Source organism: Lissotriton vulgaris, chromosome 5 (assembly GCF_964263255.1).
Source record: "Lissotriton vulgaris chromosome 5, aLisVul1.2, whole genome shotgun sequence".
In the NCBI taxonomy this organism is placed as follows: Eukaryota; Metazoa; Chordata; class Amphibia; order Caudata; family Salamandridae; genus Lissotriton; species Lissotriton vulgaris.
Genome location: NC_141693.1, coordinates 1,009,549,947 through 1,009,563,953, shown reverse-complemented (window position 1 = coordinate 1,009,563,953; position 14,007 = coordinate 1,009,549,947). Strand labels below are relative to the sequence as shown.

At 44.3% G+C, this 14,007-nt stretch overlaps 1 protein-coding gene across 2 annotated transcripts in view; it reads left to right on the top strand.

Moving 5' to 3' along the window:
• Positions 1-14,007, top strand: part of HOGA1 (4-hydroxy-2-oxoglutarate aldolase 1) — a 120,135-nt gene that overhangs the window by 8,459 nt on the left and 97,669 nt on the right. For both annotated transcript variants that reach the window (XM_086922622.1, XM_086922623.1), the window contains one exon: positions 11,605-11,733. In XM_086922622.1, the coding sequence (XP_086778748.1) occupies positions 11,605-11,733 (129 nt within the window). The remainder of the gene's footprint in view (positions 1-11,604; positions 11,734-14,007) is intronic.

The following is a 14,007-nucleotide window of genomic DNA, read 5'->3' as shown; positions in this document are numbered from 1 at the left end:
GGTTGAATCCATTGGATTTGCATGTAGATGAGTTTAAGTCTTCTCTAGATGGCTGACCTTAGTAAAGCCAAATCCATACCTAGTGGTCAGCTGTGACTTTTCCTCCTTTGTGCTTTGCCACGGACTTTCTTAATCACAGAGGCCCCACTCAAGAAGACTGCCCTGTGTACCTGGGAATCCATATTTTCTTGACCAAGAAGAGTCTGTTTATCATCTTATTTGTGAAAGTCTAGACAAAAGCTCACATAGATGCTCTATAGTTAAATAGGGGTATGATGTTTAACTTTTCTCCCCAGATTTATTGGTCATGGCTTTGTGCTAGTACTTATATGCTTGCACCGGTGAGCTGGTAATCCTGTATTCAACTGCACCAGACTAGAAGGTCTGTTTGGATCTACTTATCTGTTGAGCCATGAAATTATTGTCTACTATTGTCTTTGGTTCATAATAATGCATTGTATTAATAGACATTTTTGTACTGATTTTTGAATTTGTGATCATATATATTTGTGGAGTGACATTGAATAAATAATATTATCAGTCATCCAGTATAAAAATAATACTTTATATATTTAAATCTCTCAATAAATATTAAAAATTATATATCTGGTAACCATTTGTGAATTTTTGTCCTCCCAATCCTGGTTGGTCCATTTATCACCACAGTATATATGCATCGTTGGTGTTATATGTTAATGTGTCTTGGCCCATATGTAATTGTTCCTCCTAAATATATTTTTACAATTGTTAAAAGGTCTGTTTCACCAACTCGGTGGGCATCTGACTATGAACAGCACCTTAAAAAATCCTGTTGTCCCAAGAATAGGAGCAAGGCTGATCTTTAAAGGATGCTCTGCAGCTGTGACCTGTCCTGAAAAAGGAAAAAAGCTGTAGAGGAGGAGCTGACATCTGAGCCACAAAATAAGGATCAAGGCCTACCTGACTGAATCCTGCATGGAGATAGTCTCGTGGAAGTGAGCCACTTTGGGTCTTTTTGATCAGCACAGCTGCCACAGGACATAGTGCACACAATGGATCGATTGTTCTCAATGTCTGGTCAATACTCCCACCACCCAAAAAGTTTGACCGTAGCCACTTCTTCCGTTGTTTACCAACATGAATAAAGTCCAGGTCCTGCAAATTTCTGTGAAAAGAGAAGTGCTAGATCTGCCTACAAGGACTTGTCTCACAGGCGCTGATAAAGTTAAACTTACTAACCATATCCTTGCAGAGTACATTTAAATGTAGTTCTTACACAAAAAAAGTTATATGGTACAATACCAAAACATTTGATTGAGAAACTTGAAATTTGTATCCACTGAGGACTTTAAGACCGGCCCATAAAGCAAAACATACTAGTGCCACTAAAAGGTGACAGAAAAAAGGTTGGTGGGAAGGACTTCCCAGCTATTCCTTGGGCCGACTAGAATGTGCTCTTGGAAAATATGAAAAACGAGTCAAATCATTCCATTCAGAAAAATGCTAAGGTTTTTCCTATTCAGATCATGTTAGTTGAATCAGAAGTGCTTTGGTACAATTTGTGGTACATTATATTGGTTTTAGTAACTATATAGATAGTGTGACCAACCTAGAGCATGTCACAAGGCCGAAGCCTGAGACTCTTTTTCCACAGGGTGCTGCTTGGCTTAAAGATATTCTCAATTTGTGACTCAGAATTAAAGTGATGTGCAGTGATGTTCACACAAGAATACATTTGTAGCTCCTCACCAGCGAATGTGCATAGCCGAGAACCTCTGAAACATTCTCAAAAGGAAAAGACTGTCTGGTAAGGGTTTTAGCTCCCATCGTCCTTCATCGATGCTTGTACATAGTTTGTACAGAGGATTGACTGGTAGCATTGGAGCAAGCTATTTAGGGCGAAGTTTTCTAGAATAGTGTGGCCTCTGTGTGTGGCAAGGCGGCTCATTGAGTTAATCGTCCGCTCTGATGCGATCAACTAGCCACATTGCCCAATCCTGGCACAACCACCCAGCCTGTAACTCTTCGGAGGTTGGCAAGTTAGGCCTATACAATTATCTGTTATCTGCAGTGCAAACAGAGGAATCAAATTGTGGCATGAACTGCTATTTAGAAAAACCTTATTATTATTATCCTTTCTGTAGAGATTGAAAACAGAGCTGCCCTGTCTAGGTCCCGAAATGCCTGTCCCTTACCAGATTTTCCTTGTAATCAATGATAATGTAAAAAAAAGTCCAATTTTATAATTAATCTATCTAAGAATATTATATGTGGATATCCTGAAAACTTTGTGAGGCCTGCCAAGTATCACGCATCAGGTGTGACGCTAACGCATTTCAGTGTGGTGTTCCGCATCACCGCACTGAAATGCGTTGTCACACATTTTTAATGCCACTCTGAAGCGCGCGCCACCTGTGCTCCAGGTCTGCTGCTCCCCGCAGACTTGCCAGCCGCTCTGGCTCAGTTAATAAACAGTTAAATGTTAAAGATCTTCGTCTTCTCAGCTCTGGCTGAGACTGCTACAATGTTACAAATCAGCCGCCCTGCTGTCGCTGCATATTGTTCCTGCCCAAGGCGCGGCTGTTAGTTACTGACTGATACTGGCGATTCAGACCCTGGGGCGGATCTTGTCCTCAGCAGTGGTTGCTATATTGTGCCCTCTGCCGACACCTCACGTCCGGAAAGCGGAAGTGATGGTTGGTCAAAAACGGCGGGAGACTCAATCTGAGAGAGTCGAGTTCTGGTGTGGCGCTGCTGTCTGCGAAAAATTCCCGGCGGGAGGCCTAGCTGGCACCCGCATCTATCACTCACTTGATGGCCTCGGCCTCCGCATTCATGAGAAGCAGCTGGAGGCATGATCGCTGGCGCAGGCAGCGCTGCGGCTGGCCCCGGGGAGTCGAGTATCTATCAGTCTGGCCTGGGTCCAAGACAGACACTGCATGCAGTGTGTGCTGTACAGCTGCGGGTCCCTGTGCGGCTCACTGCCGCGGCCGCTAGACGAACGGGACACAGACAGAGACACAGCAGTCTGAAGTACTGTGAAGTTCAAGTAAGTACTTTACTGTGACGTGAAGAAACATTGGGTTTGGGTAAAGGACAGGAAGAAATGGTGCTCTAGCGGGTACGATTATAAGTTAGATGTGTAATTGTTCAGATACCACGGTGCAAAAAGGTCAGGGGAACAAACCCAGACAGTAAACAGCCCCTGTATAGGTAAGGGACATGTCCCATACCAAACAATTGAGTACAAGTCCTGTGCACACGTATCAAAATTCTTGGTTCTTCTGTCAGAACCAGATAAGTTAGACAAAGTTCAAGTAAATGAGGTCGAGATCCAGCGACGTTAAATGTTAGTTTATAGTTTAATCTTGATTAGTACATACGAAAATACAACTAGCCGACACATGTTTCGTCACATCGTGTGAAGGATATGACTCTTCAGGGCTGTTGGATTCTTAAGGTAGAAAAGTGGCGCGTAGGTTCGGTGAGTGTCACAACCTAGCTGCGTAGCGAGCAGAGGCGGAGCAAATCTGTCTGGAAAGTACACCTCTGCTGGGCAGTAAATGCCGGTGAGCGAAAGCCTCAGGACGTGTGTGTCCAAAAGGGGGTCCACCGTAATAATCTGAGCAGTAGATCAAAGCGCGGCTCAGTGCAACTGGCGGTTGCATCCGGATCCAGGTAGCGGAAGTAAGTACTTTACTGTGGCTGGCCACGCTGAGTCCAGGCAGCCTGCTGTCACTGACTGATGGGTCGAGGCTGCTGCCCGTGACGCAAGCGGGCAGCAGGTGAATTCAGAAATGGGCCCCTGCTGTTATTGAGCCCCGCTCTCCACTGCCTGCGCGGTAATGAATCCCGCTGATTTCAGAGTGACCAATCCATTTAGTCACACCATGGCCCGGGCAGCGGCGATGTTATTATAACACCCTGACTTCTTGGGGCACCCAGAGTGGTTCATTCGCAGCCCCAGAGCACCGGGACCCCTGACTGTAAAGTTGAGCAGGTCGAGCAAGCCTGATTCGGGGAGCCGGTCACCATAGAAGAAAGGGAAGCCAGGCAGCCGGCGTCACGTATATTCAGCTGCTCATCAGCTGCTCTCCACCTGGCCGCCACTGTAAATTAATTTCAAGTAAGTGTGTGCTGAGTGCTGGAGTCAGTGAGGGGCGTACGATAAGAGTTGCTGTTGGTAATCAAGTTGCAAATTTGTTCTCAGCTTGCCTCCCGACCTCCAAGTTCCCCACACACACACATGAGTCACACCCACACACAGACTTGCACATACCGGCCATCATTGACACACACACACACACAACATGCATGGCACAGCACCTTTCACAGGCCGGCTGATGTAACATGATTTCTCTGTGCTGGCCTAAATGCTCACTTGACACTGATTACTAATGCCACTACACATCATCTATCAAGATCTCCCACATAATTACTTACTAGCTCGAGGCTGCCGGACGCCCGGGATGTGACCAAGTAAGTGTGCTTCACAGGACCTGAGTCTACCTCGTCCAAAATGCTATTGGAGGAGTGCTCCTGTTAGCCCTAGTCAGTTTTCACTTGACTTCACTCTGGCGTGCCAACAGCCCAACCGTGCTTTACTTGGATGATAATAGGATATTAAATTAAGTGCTTACAAGAGGCTTGTAGGTATCTCTCGAAGGTAGTGTCCGTATTTGTGAATGCGGCTGATACCCGGATGTATGCCTGTGGAACATGACTGCTAGCTGAACTGAAGTTGATGTGCATTAAAGACACACTAATTATTGGAGCATGTGGATGGAAAATAGAGCAGGACGTTTATTTTGTATATTAACTAATTTGTGCTGAGCAGCCTCAAGTTGAACAGGCCATTCCTTGAGGAACTTCGAAACAACTGTCTAAGTGTTGAGAGAGACTCGTTTGTAAAATTATAAACACTACAGAGCACTAGCGGTTGGCTATACCTGAGACTTCTCTGCGCCTCCAGGTGCTTTGCTGCAGCTGAAAAAAAAATTTGTTGATCAAATTTAATGTAATGTAATATATTTCCCTTTCTTCATTGCTTGATTTTGCGCCCTAAAAAGTGTCACTCGTAGTTGTTCAAATGTCATTCATAATTACACTGAAAATATGAAAATGTCACACATAGCAATATAAAACCTTGGCAGCTATGCATTGTTCTTCTTTAGAGGCTGGTTCATTGACATTTTTTATATGTATGTATTATAAACTGTGGCAGTAAAGGAACTATCATTATAATTGTTTATGAGTGACGGGCGGAATCGTGCGACTCCATCAGCTCACGAAGAAAATACCGATGTTGTAACTCCCAAAGACTTTGGCCTGTCCTGAAGTACTTTTAGTTAACGCCATTTTAAAACATTCCCACTCGTACGTTTATTAGCCCACATAATGCGTAGTCCGTGACCCCACATGCCTGTCCCTTGATGTGATCCGCATCACCGCACTGAAATGCAAAGTCACGCATAATTAACATAGTGCCTACTAGGACTTCAAGCCCCATCGAAGCACCGCTAATCACACAGCATTGGAATTGCAAACTGAAGCTACAGTGGAAGTGCGCCCCTAGAGCTGATCCTGGCAGGCGTATAGTCCTTGTTTACGAGAAGCAAGGCTGGCAGTTAAATAGACTGCCAGCTTTGCTTCTCATAAGCAAGGACTATAAGTACAAAGTGCTTGTTTATGCACAGCTTGCAGGTTTTCAAATGCATAAATAAAAGGCATTGTCCTTTACAATGCCAATAGCTCAAACTCTCGCAAATGCGAGACCTATTGCATTGCAAATGCTTGTTGTAGATTGTAGTGGTGTAGAGTAGAGTGGCATTGAGTACACTTGTGCAAATTAGAGTGCAGTGGCGTAGAGTGGTGCAGAGTAGAGTGCAGTGGAGTGGCGTAGAGTGGACTGGTGTAGAATGCATTGGTGTAGAGTGTTGCAGAGTATAGTGACATAGTGCAGTGGCATAGAATGCATAGAAAGCAGTGGCGTAGATTAGAATGGTGAATAATAGGGTGTAGTGGTGTAGAGCACTGTGGTGTACATTAGAGTAGTGTATAGTGAAGTGGCATAGATTGCAGTGGTGTAGAGTGGAGCAATACAGAATACAGTGACATAGAGTACAGTGAATCTAAGTAGAGTTGTGTAGAGTGTATTAGCATAGAGGGTAGAGTGGCATAATGTTCAGTGGCAGAGAGTTCAGTGTTACAGAGTAAAGTGTCTTAGAGTGTGGTGGCATAGAGTGCTTTGGCATAGAGTGCAGTGGCGTAGTTGGCGTAGAAAGCAATGTCATAAAGTGCTCTTGTGTTGAGTGCGTTGCCATAGCATGCAGTGGTGTAGAGTTGAGTGGCATAGAGTGGAGTTGTACAGAGTGGCTTAGAGTGCAGTGGCATAGAGTAGATTGTTTCAGAGTATAGTGAAGTGTCGTAGAGTGGAGTGATGCAGGGTAGAGTGCAGTGGCAAAGAGTGTAATGGAGCAGAGTGCAGTGGTGCAGAGCAGATTAGAGTGGCGCCCAGTGGATTGGCCTAAAGTGCACGGGCGTAGAGTTAAGTGCTACAGAGTAAAGTACATTGGCGTAGAGTGTGTTGGCATAGAGTGCTGAGTATTTGCTTCCAACACACTTCAGAATTCCCCAAAAAATGCTTCATTTGTGCATTGCCCATTCTGATATATACTGAAATACTTGCACAGTTCATTTTTATGTTGTCGTGTGGTAGAAACAACCCTTTCTTACCCCAAATATGTAGCAAAATTGTCACTTAAATCCATAGAAATAACCATATCTTACCCGCAGTATCTAGAACAATTTTTTTATTAATGGAGTTTTATATAGCGCGAACTTACTTGGATATCAGAGTGCTTTACATAGCACCAGTTGCATTACACGAGGACACATTCATTTTTTGTTAGGCACGGGGAGATTAAGTGATTTTCCCAGAATCACAGGATGTTTAGCGTCGTTGCTGAGACTCGAACCCAGTTCCCCAGATTCGGTGTCGACCGCCCGAGCCGTTAGGCCAACTACTCTCCCCAATTGTTGAACAAATCCTCTGACTTTGAGGTCAGCGCAAGAAAAGTAAACTCTAAGCTCCCTCGGAAGACCGAGCCTGAGATTTGATCTCTGTCTTTGAATGCCCAGTAAGTTTGGCAATTTAAGAACAATATTTACAGGTATGTTTACAGAAAGGAGCACTTGTGAAAAATTACAATGGGAGTTGGTGTGGTAAGGCTTTGCTCCTTGGGAGGGACAACCTCACCCCAGACAGCCTAAAACAAATAAAGCCAGCATATAGCCAGAAAATGTGAGTTACAAACCACAAAGCCAATGGTAAGCAATAGGCAGATTGCATACTCAGGGAAGATTTCTAAATGTCCCCAACATGGCTTAAGCAAACCAGACAGCTGTGCTGTCTGGTAGACTTTAACCTAAAAGGAGCACCTCAAGTATACAGTGGAAGAGTACAAGTAGGAAAACTGTGAGACCGAAATGCTTATGGGAGGGACAAACACAAGAATGGGGAGGAAACCTATTGAATTGGCAACTGACGACTGATAAAAACAGCAAAGTCATCTACTCATGACCAAGGGACTGACCCAATGCCCACTGTAAGTGTATATTACGCATTGGAGACAAAAGGTCTAACAGACCATTACGGTTTGTAGCTGAGACGCGAAACACCGTTTGTTTTTATCATTTGATATTTGATCAGTCTGTCGTCCACGCCCGCCACCTCTCCAGTAATGCTATTATGCGGCATAGATCTGTTGTTCTGTTTATGGCAACTAAAATGGGAGAGGACAACCTCATTAAACTAGGGACTTTGCTCCCAGGTTTTGCAAACTTGGCAGTAAGACACACATTTGGTTTAGGCATTCGTACAAGGCAAGAACATTTTCAATCAGTTGTGACAGTAAAGTTACACAGCCACGCACTGGTGCTGATGAAAAATTTAGATGAATAATTAGTTTGTTGTCACTGTTTCGTGCGTGAATAGAGACCACAAATCTTGAAGGTATGCTTGTGGTCATTCTTTAATGCGTATGTGGCAGCTTCTCTCACTAACCAGGTAACAAGGGACACTACCACTCAGCAGTGCTCTCATCCATGTCCTAGGTTCTACCGTCATCACTCTAGGGTGCTAGAAGAAACTCTAGTGAAGGTGATAACATTTAGCGGAGTGTCATTTCATCACCAGCATACCACTGGTGGCATTGCAGCCCTTCCTATTTGTTGTACTTCATAGTTCTCAGCAGTGTGGGACACGAGATTGGGGTCTCATTCTCTCAGATGCTGTCCGAGGTGAAGTCATTGTGAACTCTTTAACCTCTTCAGGCTGACTTATGACTGACACAATATTTATAAATAGTGCCTCAACTTTTCCTAGGGTGTAATCGTATGAGGATTTACAACCTGATGTACATAGCCGATTTGCGGTCACAGAGTTTGCCCCCATACTAGGGCTTTTGAGAATGTACAAGGCCCTTGTAAAAGGGGTTTTCTTTCACTTTGTGATCTCAGTTTCAGCATAAGGATGGGAGCGTCCTTGGCTAACTCTTTCTGAGCTACCAGGCGTGACCTGTTTAAAGCATCCTCAGTGTAACCTACATCAAATCATTGGGTGCCGGCCTTCACTACCTATCATGCTAACCCCAGACTTCGACTCTCTCTGCCTCGAACCTTGAACTGATGAACATTCCACCTCCCTGGCTTCAGCAACAGCTCTGACATTCTAGTGATGACATCCCCGGTGGTTTTCGCTCTAGCAGGCTCTGGAGCATTCTACACAATAGCTCACTTACATATATCTGTCCTAGAGAGAAAACGCTGGGAAATGCAACTCCTGTTAAAATGAGATGACACCGGCACACTGCAAAGGACACAATATCACTCCTTTTATAATGGTCACATGAATTATCATCCTCAAAAGTGCAGCAGATAGTAGATACATTCTGTTCACCGACCACTCAAGGCTGTCACGTATGAGTTACTGCCAAACACCTTTCTGAGTCAGGCACAAGCACTGTTTGTAATGTGCCATCAGCTTCTCTAGGTACATCACACTCCGCTTCTCAACAGGACCCCTTGCAGGTCTTCCATGGGCTCCAGCAGTGCATGTTGTACCAGGGCCACTGGAAGCCATCTAACAGCTGAAGATGCATACATCGAATACAACATCACACACAATATGTGATGGTAAAATCAAGGAACCAAAGGACCTGACCCAAGAACACCATATCCCAAGAACAAGGCGTTAACAGAAAGCTCTTGCCTCACCCCGCATGCCTTCCTGATTTGGTATTGAGCTGGGAGACCAGTCCCGCACACACAAGTTATATGTAGGGTTAAAGGGGGTACATGGACATTAGGAATACATATCTGATAATAAATCCAGCAGAATGAAGAAATATACACTGTAGTATATATATGTACCAGCAGGCCAGCACCTTTTACTAGGTGTTTTACATTTTCTTCTGTGTTTAGTGTTTGTATTGTGTTGCCAACTATCCAGATTTCTCCACCTTTCAATTAATACGATCTCATGACTGCCTTGGAGTCTCCTTTGCTGATAAACACTAAACTGTTAATGCAACTGCATTGGCTTACTCCTATGTCAGTCTACAATTTGAGTGAGTGTGTGATGGCGATGCAGCAGTGGGTGAAAACAAGTTCTTGAAATCTAATGCAAACAAACCCGAGCTGCTTGTGGTGTGCAAGGATAAGAGCTGCTGGAACAATACAACTTGGTTGCCCTCATTGGAGCTTCCTCCCACTGCTGTAGCCAATGTCAAGCCCTCTGGGGTCATTTTACATGAGGATCGTTCATTCAAGGTACAAAAAAAGACGGCGCTTCCTCCCACTTCAACTCTTTAAATCTTTTGCGACCCATTCTGCCTTTTCTTCCACTGGGGCTCCTCGCTGTGGTAGTTTCAGCCGGTGTACTGTTCCACATTGATTACTGTAATGTACTCTATTTAAGTCTCCTAGCTATAGCTCCGGCAATACCTCAAAGGATTAAAAAAAGTACCGTCTGGAGAAGACTGGCCTCAAAATAATTTGACCTTGTTTATGGACCAGGTAGAAATGTACCTATACAGTGGAGGGTCTGTTCAAAGGCATTTTGTGTGGTACATATGTTCGATTAGTCTTGATCGCTTTCTACTATGCAAGCGTTTTCCGTTTTGCAACTTTATGCAGTGCAGTGGCACCCCTCACCGTTGAGCTGGATGTTGCGTTCTGTGTTACAATGGTAGTTGCTACAATATTTGTTTTTGATACTTGAAAATAATCAACCTCACACAGCACAGCACGTTTTTATACAATTGGACACCTGAAGGTGAAAAGGTCAGGGTATAGCATGTCTTGGCTGTGGGCCAAGATGGCTCCAACCCTTGGGAGCTATGTGAGGCTCTTTCATACCAAAAGAGTCCAATCTCCAAATTGGTTGCAGTCAAGACTCATGCTGGGACTTTAGTGCTCAGGCTGGGATTTTGTATCCTCCCAAAATTAAAGTTTCCCACAGGGTGAAGCAGTATATGTTTTAGGACCCTATGGCAGCCACCATCCTGCTGCATGGCTAGTGTAAGTGTGCACCGGAAAACTATCTGAAAGCTAATGCAAGAGGAGGTTGCCTGTAGTAAGGAATGCCGCAAAGCTTGATGGTTGAAACCATTTGCAAGGGATTTGTAGATGTTTGGAATCGACTTGATGTTAACAGGTAATGTTCCCCTTCTTAACCCCTTCAGCGCGGCGCAAATTTTCGCGCTGTGCTGAAGGTTCTAATGAGCCTATCGGCTCATGACGGAACGGTTCCGTCATGAGCACAGCTCAACCGACGCTCATGACGGAACCGTTCCGTCATGAGCATGGAAGGGGTTAATGATCTAGATTTTTATCTTGCCCACACACAGAGAGGCCAAATGGAGTAGTTTATGTGATAAGGGTTCAATTTTGAGAAACGTATGTGATTTGGGAGAGGTAAATTCTGGTTTTATTATACGACGGTGTGTTTGAGAGAAGAACTCAGATGACAAAACAGATCACTGCGCAGAACTCTTACATTTAAGTCCCTGTCCAGCAATATTTGAATACAGCTTATGTGTGTGGAGTGAGAATGTATTTCTCTGCAATCCTAACGAATATGTATTGTTTTAAAGAAAAAAAAATGTACAACAATGGTAAGGCTTAAATTGGAACGAGTCATCAAAAATACTAAAATATGGGCCATAGATACGCAATGTAATTGAGTTCAGAACTGGAGCACTGCATAACTTCTTATCTTGCATATTACGATTACCCCATTTTTGTTTTCAGTACAGTCATGAGGTGCAGGTCAATTTCACTTCGATGTAAAGGTGACACTTTAAACTGCATGCTGTTACATCTTTTATTTAAAAGGTCTGTCCCACAACGAATACTAAGCCTCTCTGCAGAAAAAAACAACCCAAAAAAACAATTGTCTGTTAATCAAAGGTGTTTTAAGTGTTTCTATGTTTCCATATGCTGCATATTTTGTTCAGGAATACTCAGCCCCACTTTCCGCAGAGCTTCTAGTTTTCCCTTTAGACTGTAGCCCGGTGTTGGCGGCAGCCATCTTTATTGACCTGCCATTTCCGCCCTCTGCAGGCTTTGTGGTTCAAGGATCCAATGGAGAATACCCCTACTTGACCAGAGAGGAGCGGATAGAGGTGGTCCACAGAGTCCGTCAGGCGGTTCCGAAGAACAAGCTTCTCATGGCAGGCTCCGGGTGTGAATGTAAGTCGCGCTTTGTAGAGATAACCAACCCATCCTGGTCGGGAGTCCTGCTGACCCATTGCAGCTAGTTGCAGCAGGTGGATTTTTTGGGCCATTGGATTATGAGAGGAAGCAGAAAAATATATAATTCTACAAGTTCAAATAATGATACCTAAAGGCGCTAATAATACCTATCAAGATGCAACTGGAATCAGCTGGAATTTTTCCCATAGCTGTTAATTAGTGATCCAATACACTGTTATTCTGTACTGTTATTTTCCATTTCTATAGCGTATATACTAGTATGGCATCGCAGTACTTATGGTAGCCTGGGGGTTACATTTCTAAATGTTCTGAAGCTTCCATCACTCACTAGAGTCCGATTTGGTAGGAGATGCTCCTTGATACAGCAGAAACTATTTGTAACTGGTCACAAGGAATTTGTTCAAGGGGAGGGCAGCAGCTCTGAAAAAATGACCAGGGGCACAGAAAGTATAGGGGCTTGTTCCACAGTTCACATAACATGTGCAGGGATGTATTTGACATCCTCAGCAGATATGAGTGTCGTTTAGCCGTTGTTTGAATGTAGTCGTCTGGGTGCAGCGGATGCCCAATTCTTAACCAAGGGTTTAATTGCTTGTTGTAGCTACAGGTACTATTTGATTCTGAAGTTGACTTGCTATTGGTAGTTGGTGTATAGAGTTCTGTAGAAAGAAACAACAGCTGATTGCTGTAAAAAGCTGTGGCAATAATCTGATTCAGCGCGAAAACAGAATGCGATGAACCGATGTGATTGACATAATCTCCAGCATTAGTAACTGCTCCAGACAAAATTAGATATTGTCTTTTTTGTTCACTGAATCATTCTAGAAATAGATCAATGACTAGCAAATACGTTCTGATTTTTCTTTAAAAATGGTATGGCCAAGCTTGAAAAGCTAGGCTAGGCCCGGCTCCACGCCAACAGGAACATGAGCGACCTCGGACAAGCCGAGGCCTTTCAGGGCCTCATCATTCATGTGCACCTTGAACCTGCGTCTTGGCATACCCGAGATGCTTACTGTGACTCCTGAGAAAATCTCTTGGGACAACATTCTATTCCATTGATTTTTGCTCAGTGTCCCCGTGTGCCTCAGGTAGCTTACCTTATGCATGATGCATTTTCTTATTTCATAACTGGACACTGCAGAACATGGCTAGCTAGTAAAAGAGAACACAGATCATGTTTTTTTAATTAGATTATTGTATTACAATACATGTCTAATGACATTTCCAGTTACATGCAAGAATAGCTAGCTGCTAATGCAACTTACAGCCCTCAACCAGTGAATCTAATAAGTGAATCATGCTGTGAACACTAATAGATTGCCTTTGATCTTTACCGCTCACACGAACCACTTGATAGACCATCCTACAATCTACCTCTTAGCCCCTATTAAGAGTATAGGTGGTATTTATCTATCGCTCATGATAAATAACGATGCCACGGAGTACGTTATTTTATCAAGTGCAATAAATACCACCTATTCCGAGTTGGTGGGGAATTGCATGCAAATTTTGGTGTTTAACGCACCAAAATCTGCATGATATAGTAAATACTGTGGGGCTCATGTACAAGCCCTGTGTGGCGCCGGAATGCCACTTTTTGTGACGTCCCAGTGGTGCACAGGGCTTAGCGTGACTTTTCTTGTACTTGTAGATGTGGAGTGGGGCAACGCAGTGCAAGTCGCTGCGTTGCATCACACTCAGGCCCGGACTGGCCATAGCGGGCACCAGGCAATCCCCCGGTGCGCCATACGGGTGGGGCCGGTTTTGTTACAGGGCCGTTTTTGCAGCATAGCAAAACAGCGCCCCCCCCCCCCCGCCACCCCAGTGGGGAGGGGGGGGGGCGGGGCGGCCGAGCACTTTGCCGGGGCCGTTTGTGGTTCCCAGTCCGGCCCTGATCACACTGCAATGGGGTGGCGTGCCATGATCATTACGTTGGAAGTTCCCAAGTAACTCTCATAGCATTTGAAACATTCCCAGATTTACAACAATCTGTAAACCAGAGTATGTGTCAGAAGCCTTCGCCTCCCAGGGGAGGTGTAACGAGGAGAAATAACTTTATTTATTTTATCCTTGTTTTTCCTTTTTCTATGTGTGCTGCTTTCAGCAGTACACATAGAAAGAGGCAATCGCCTCCATTGATTGTTTTTGTGCAGGAAGGTGTGCCTTCCTAAACAAAAACAATCATCCCTCGAAAGCAGACACCCTTGTGCAAGGGTGCCTGCGTTGGCGCAGGGAGTCCATTGAGAG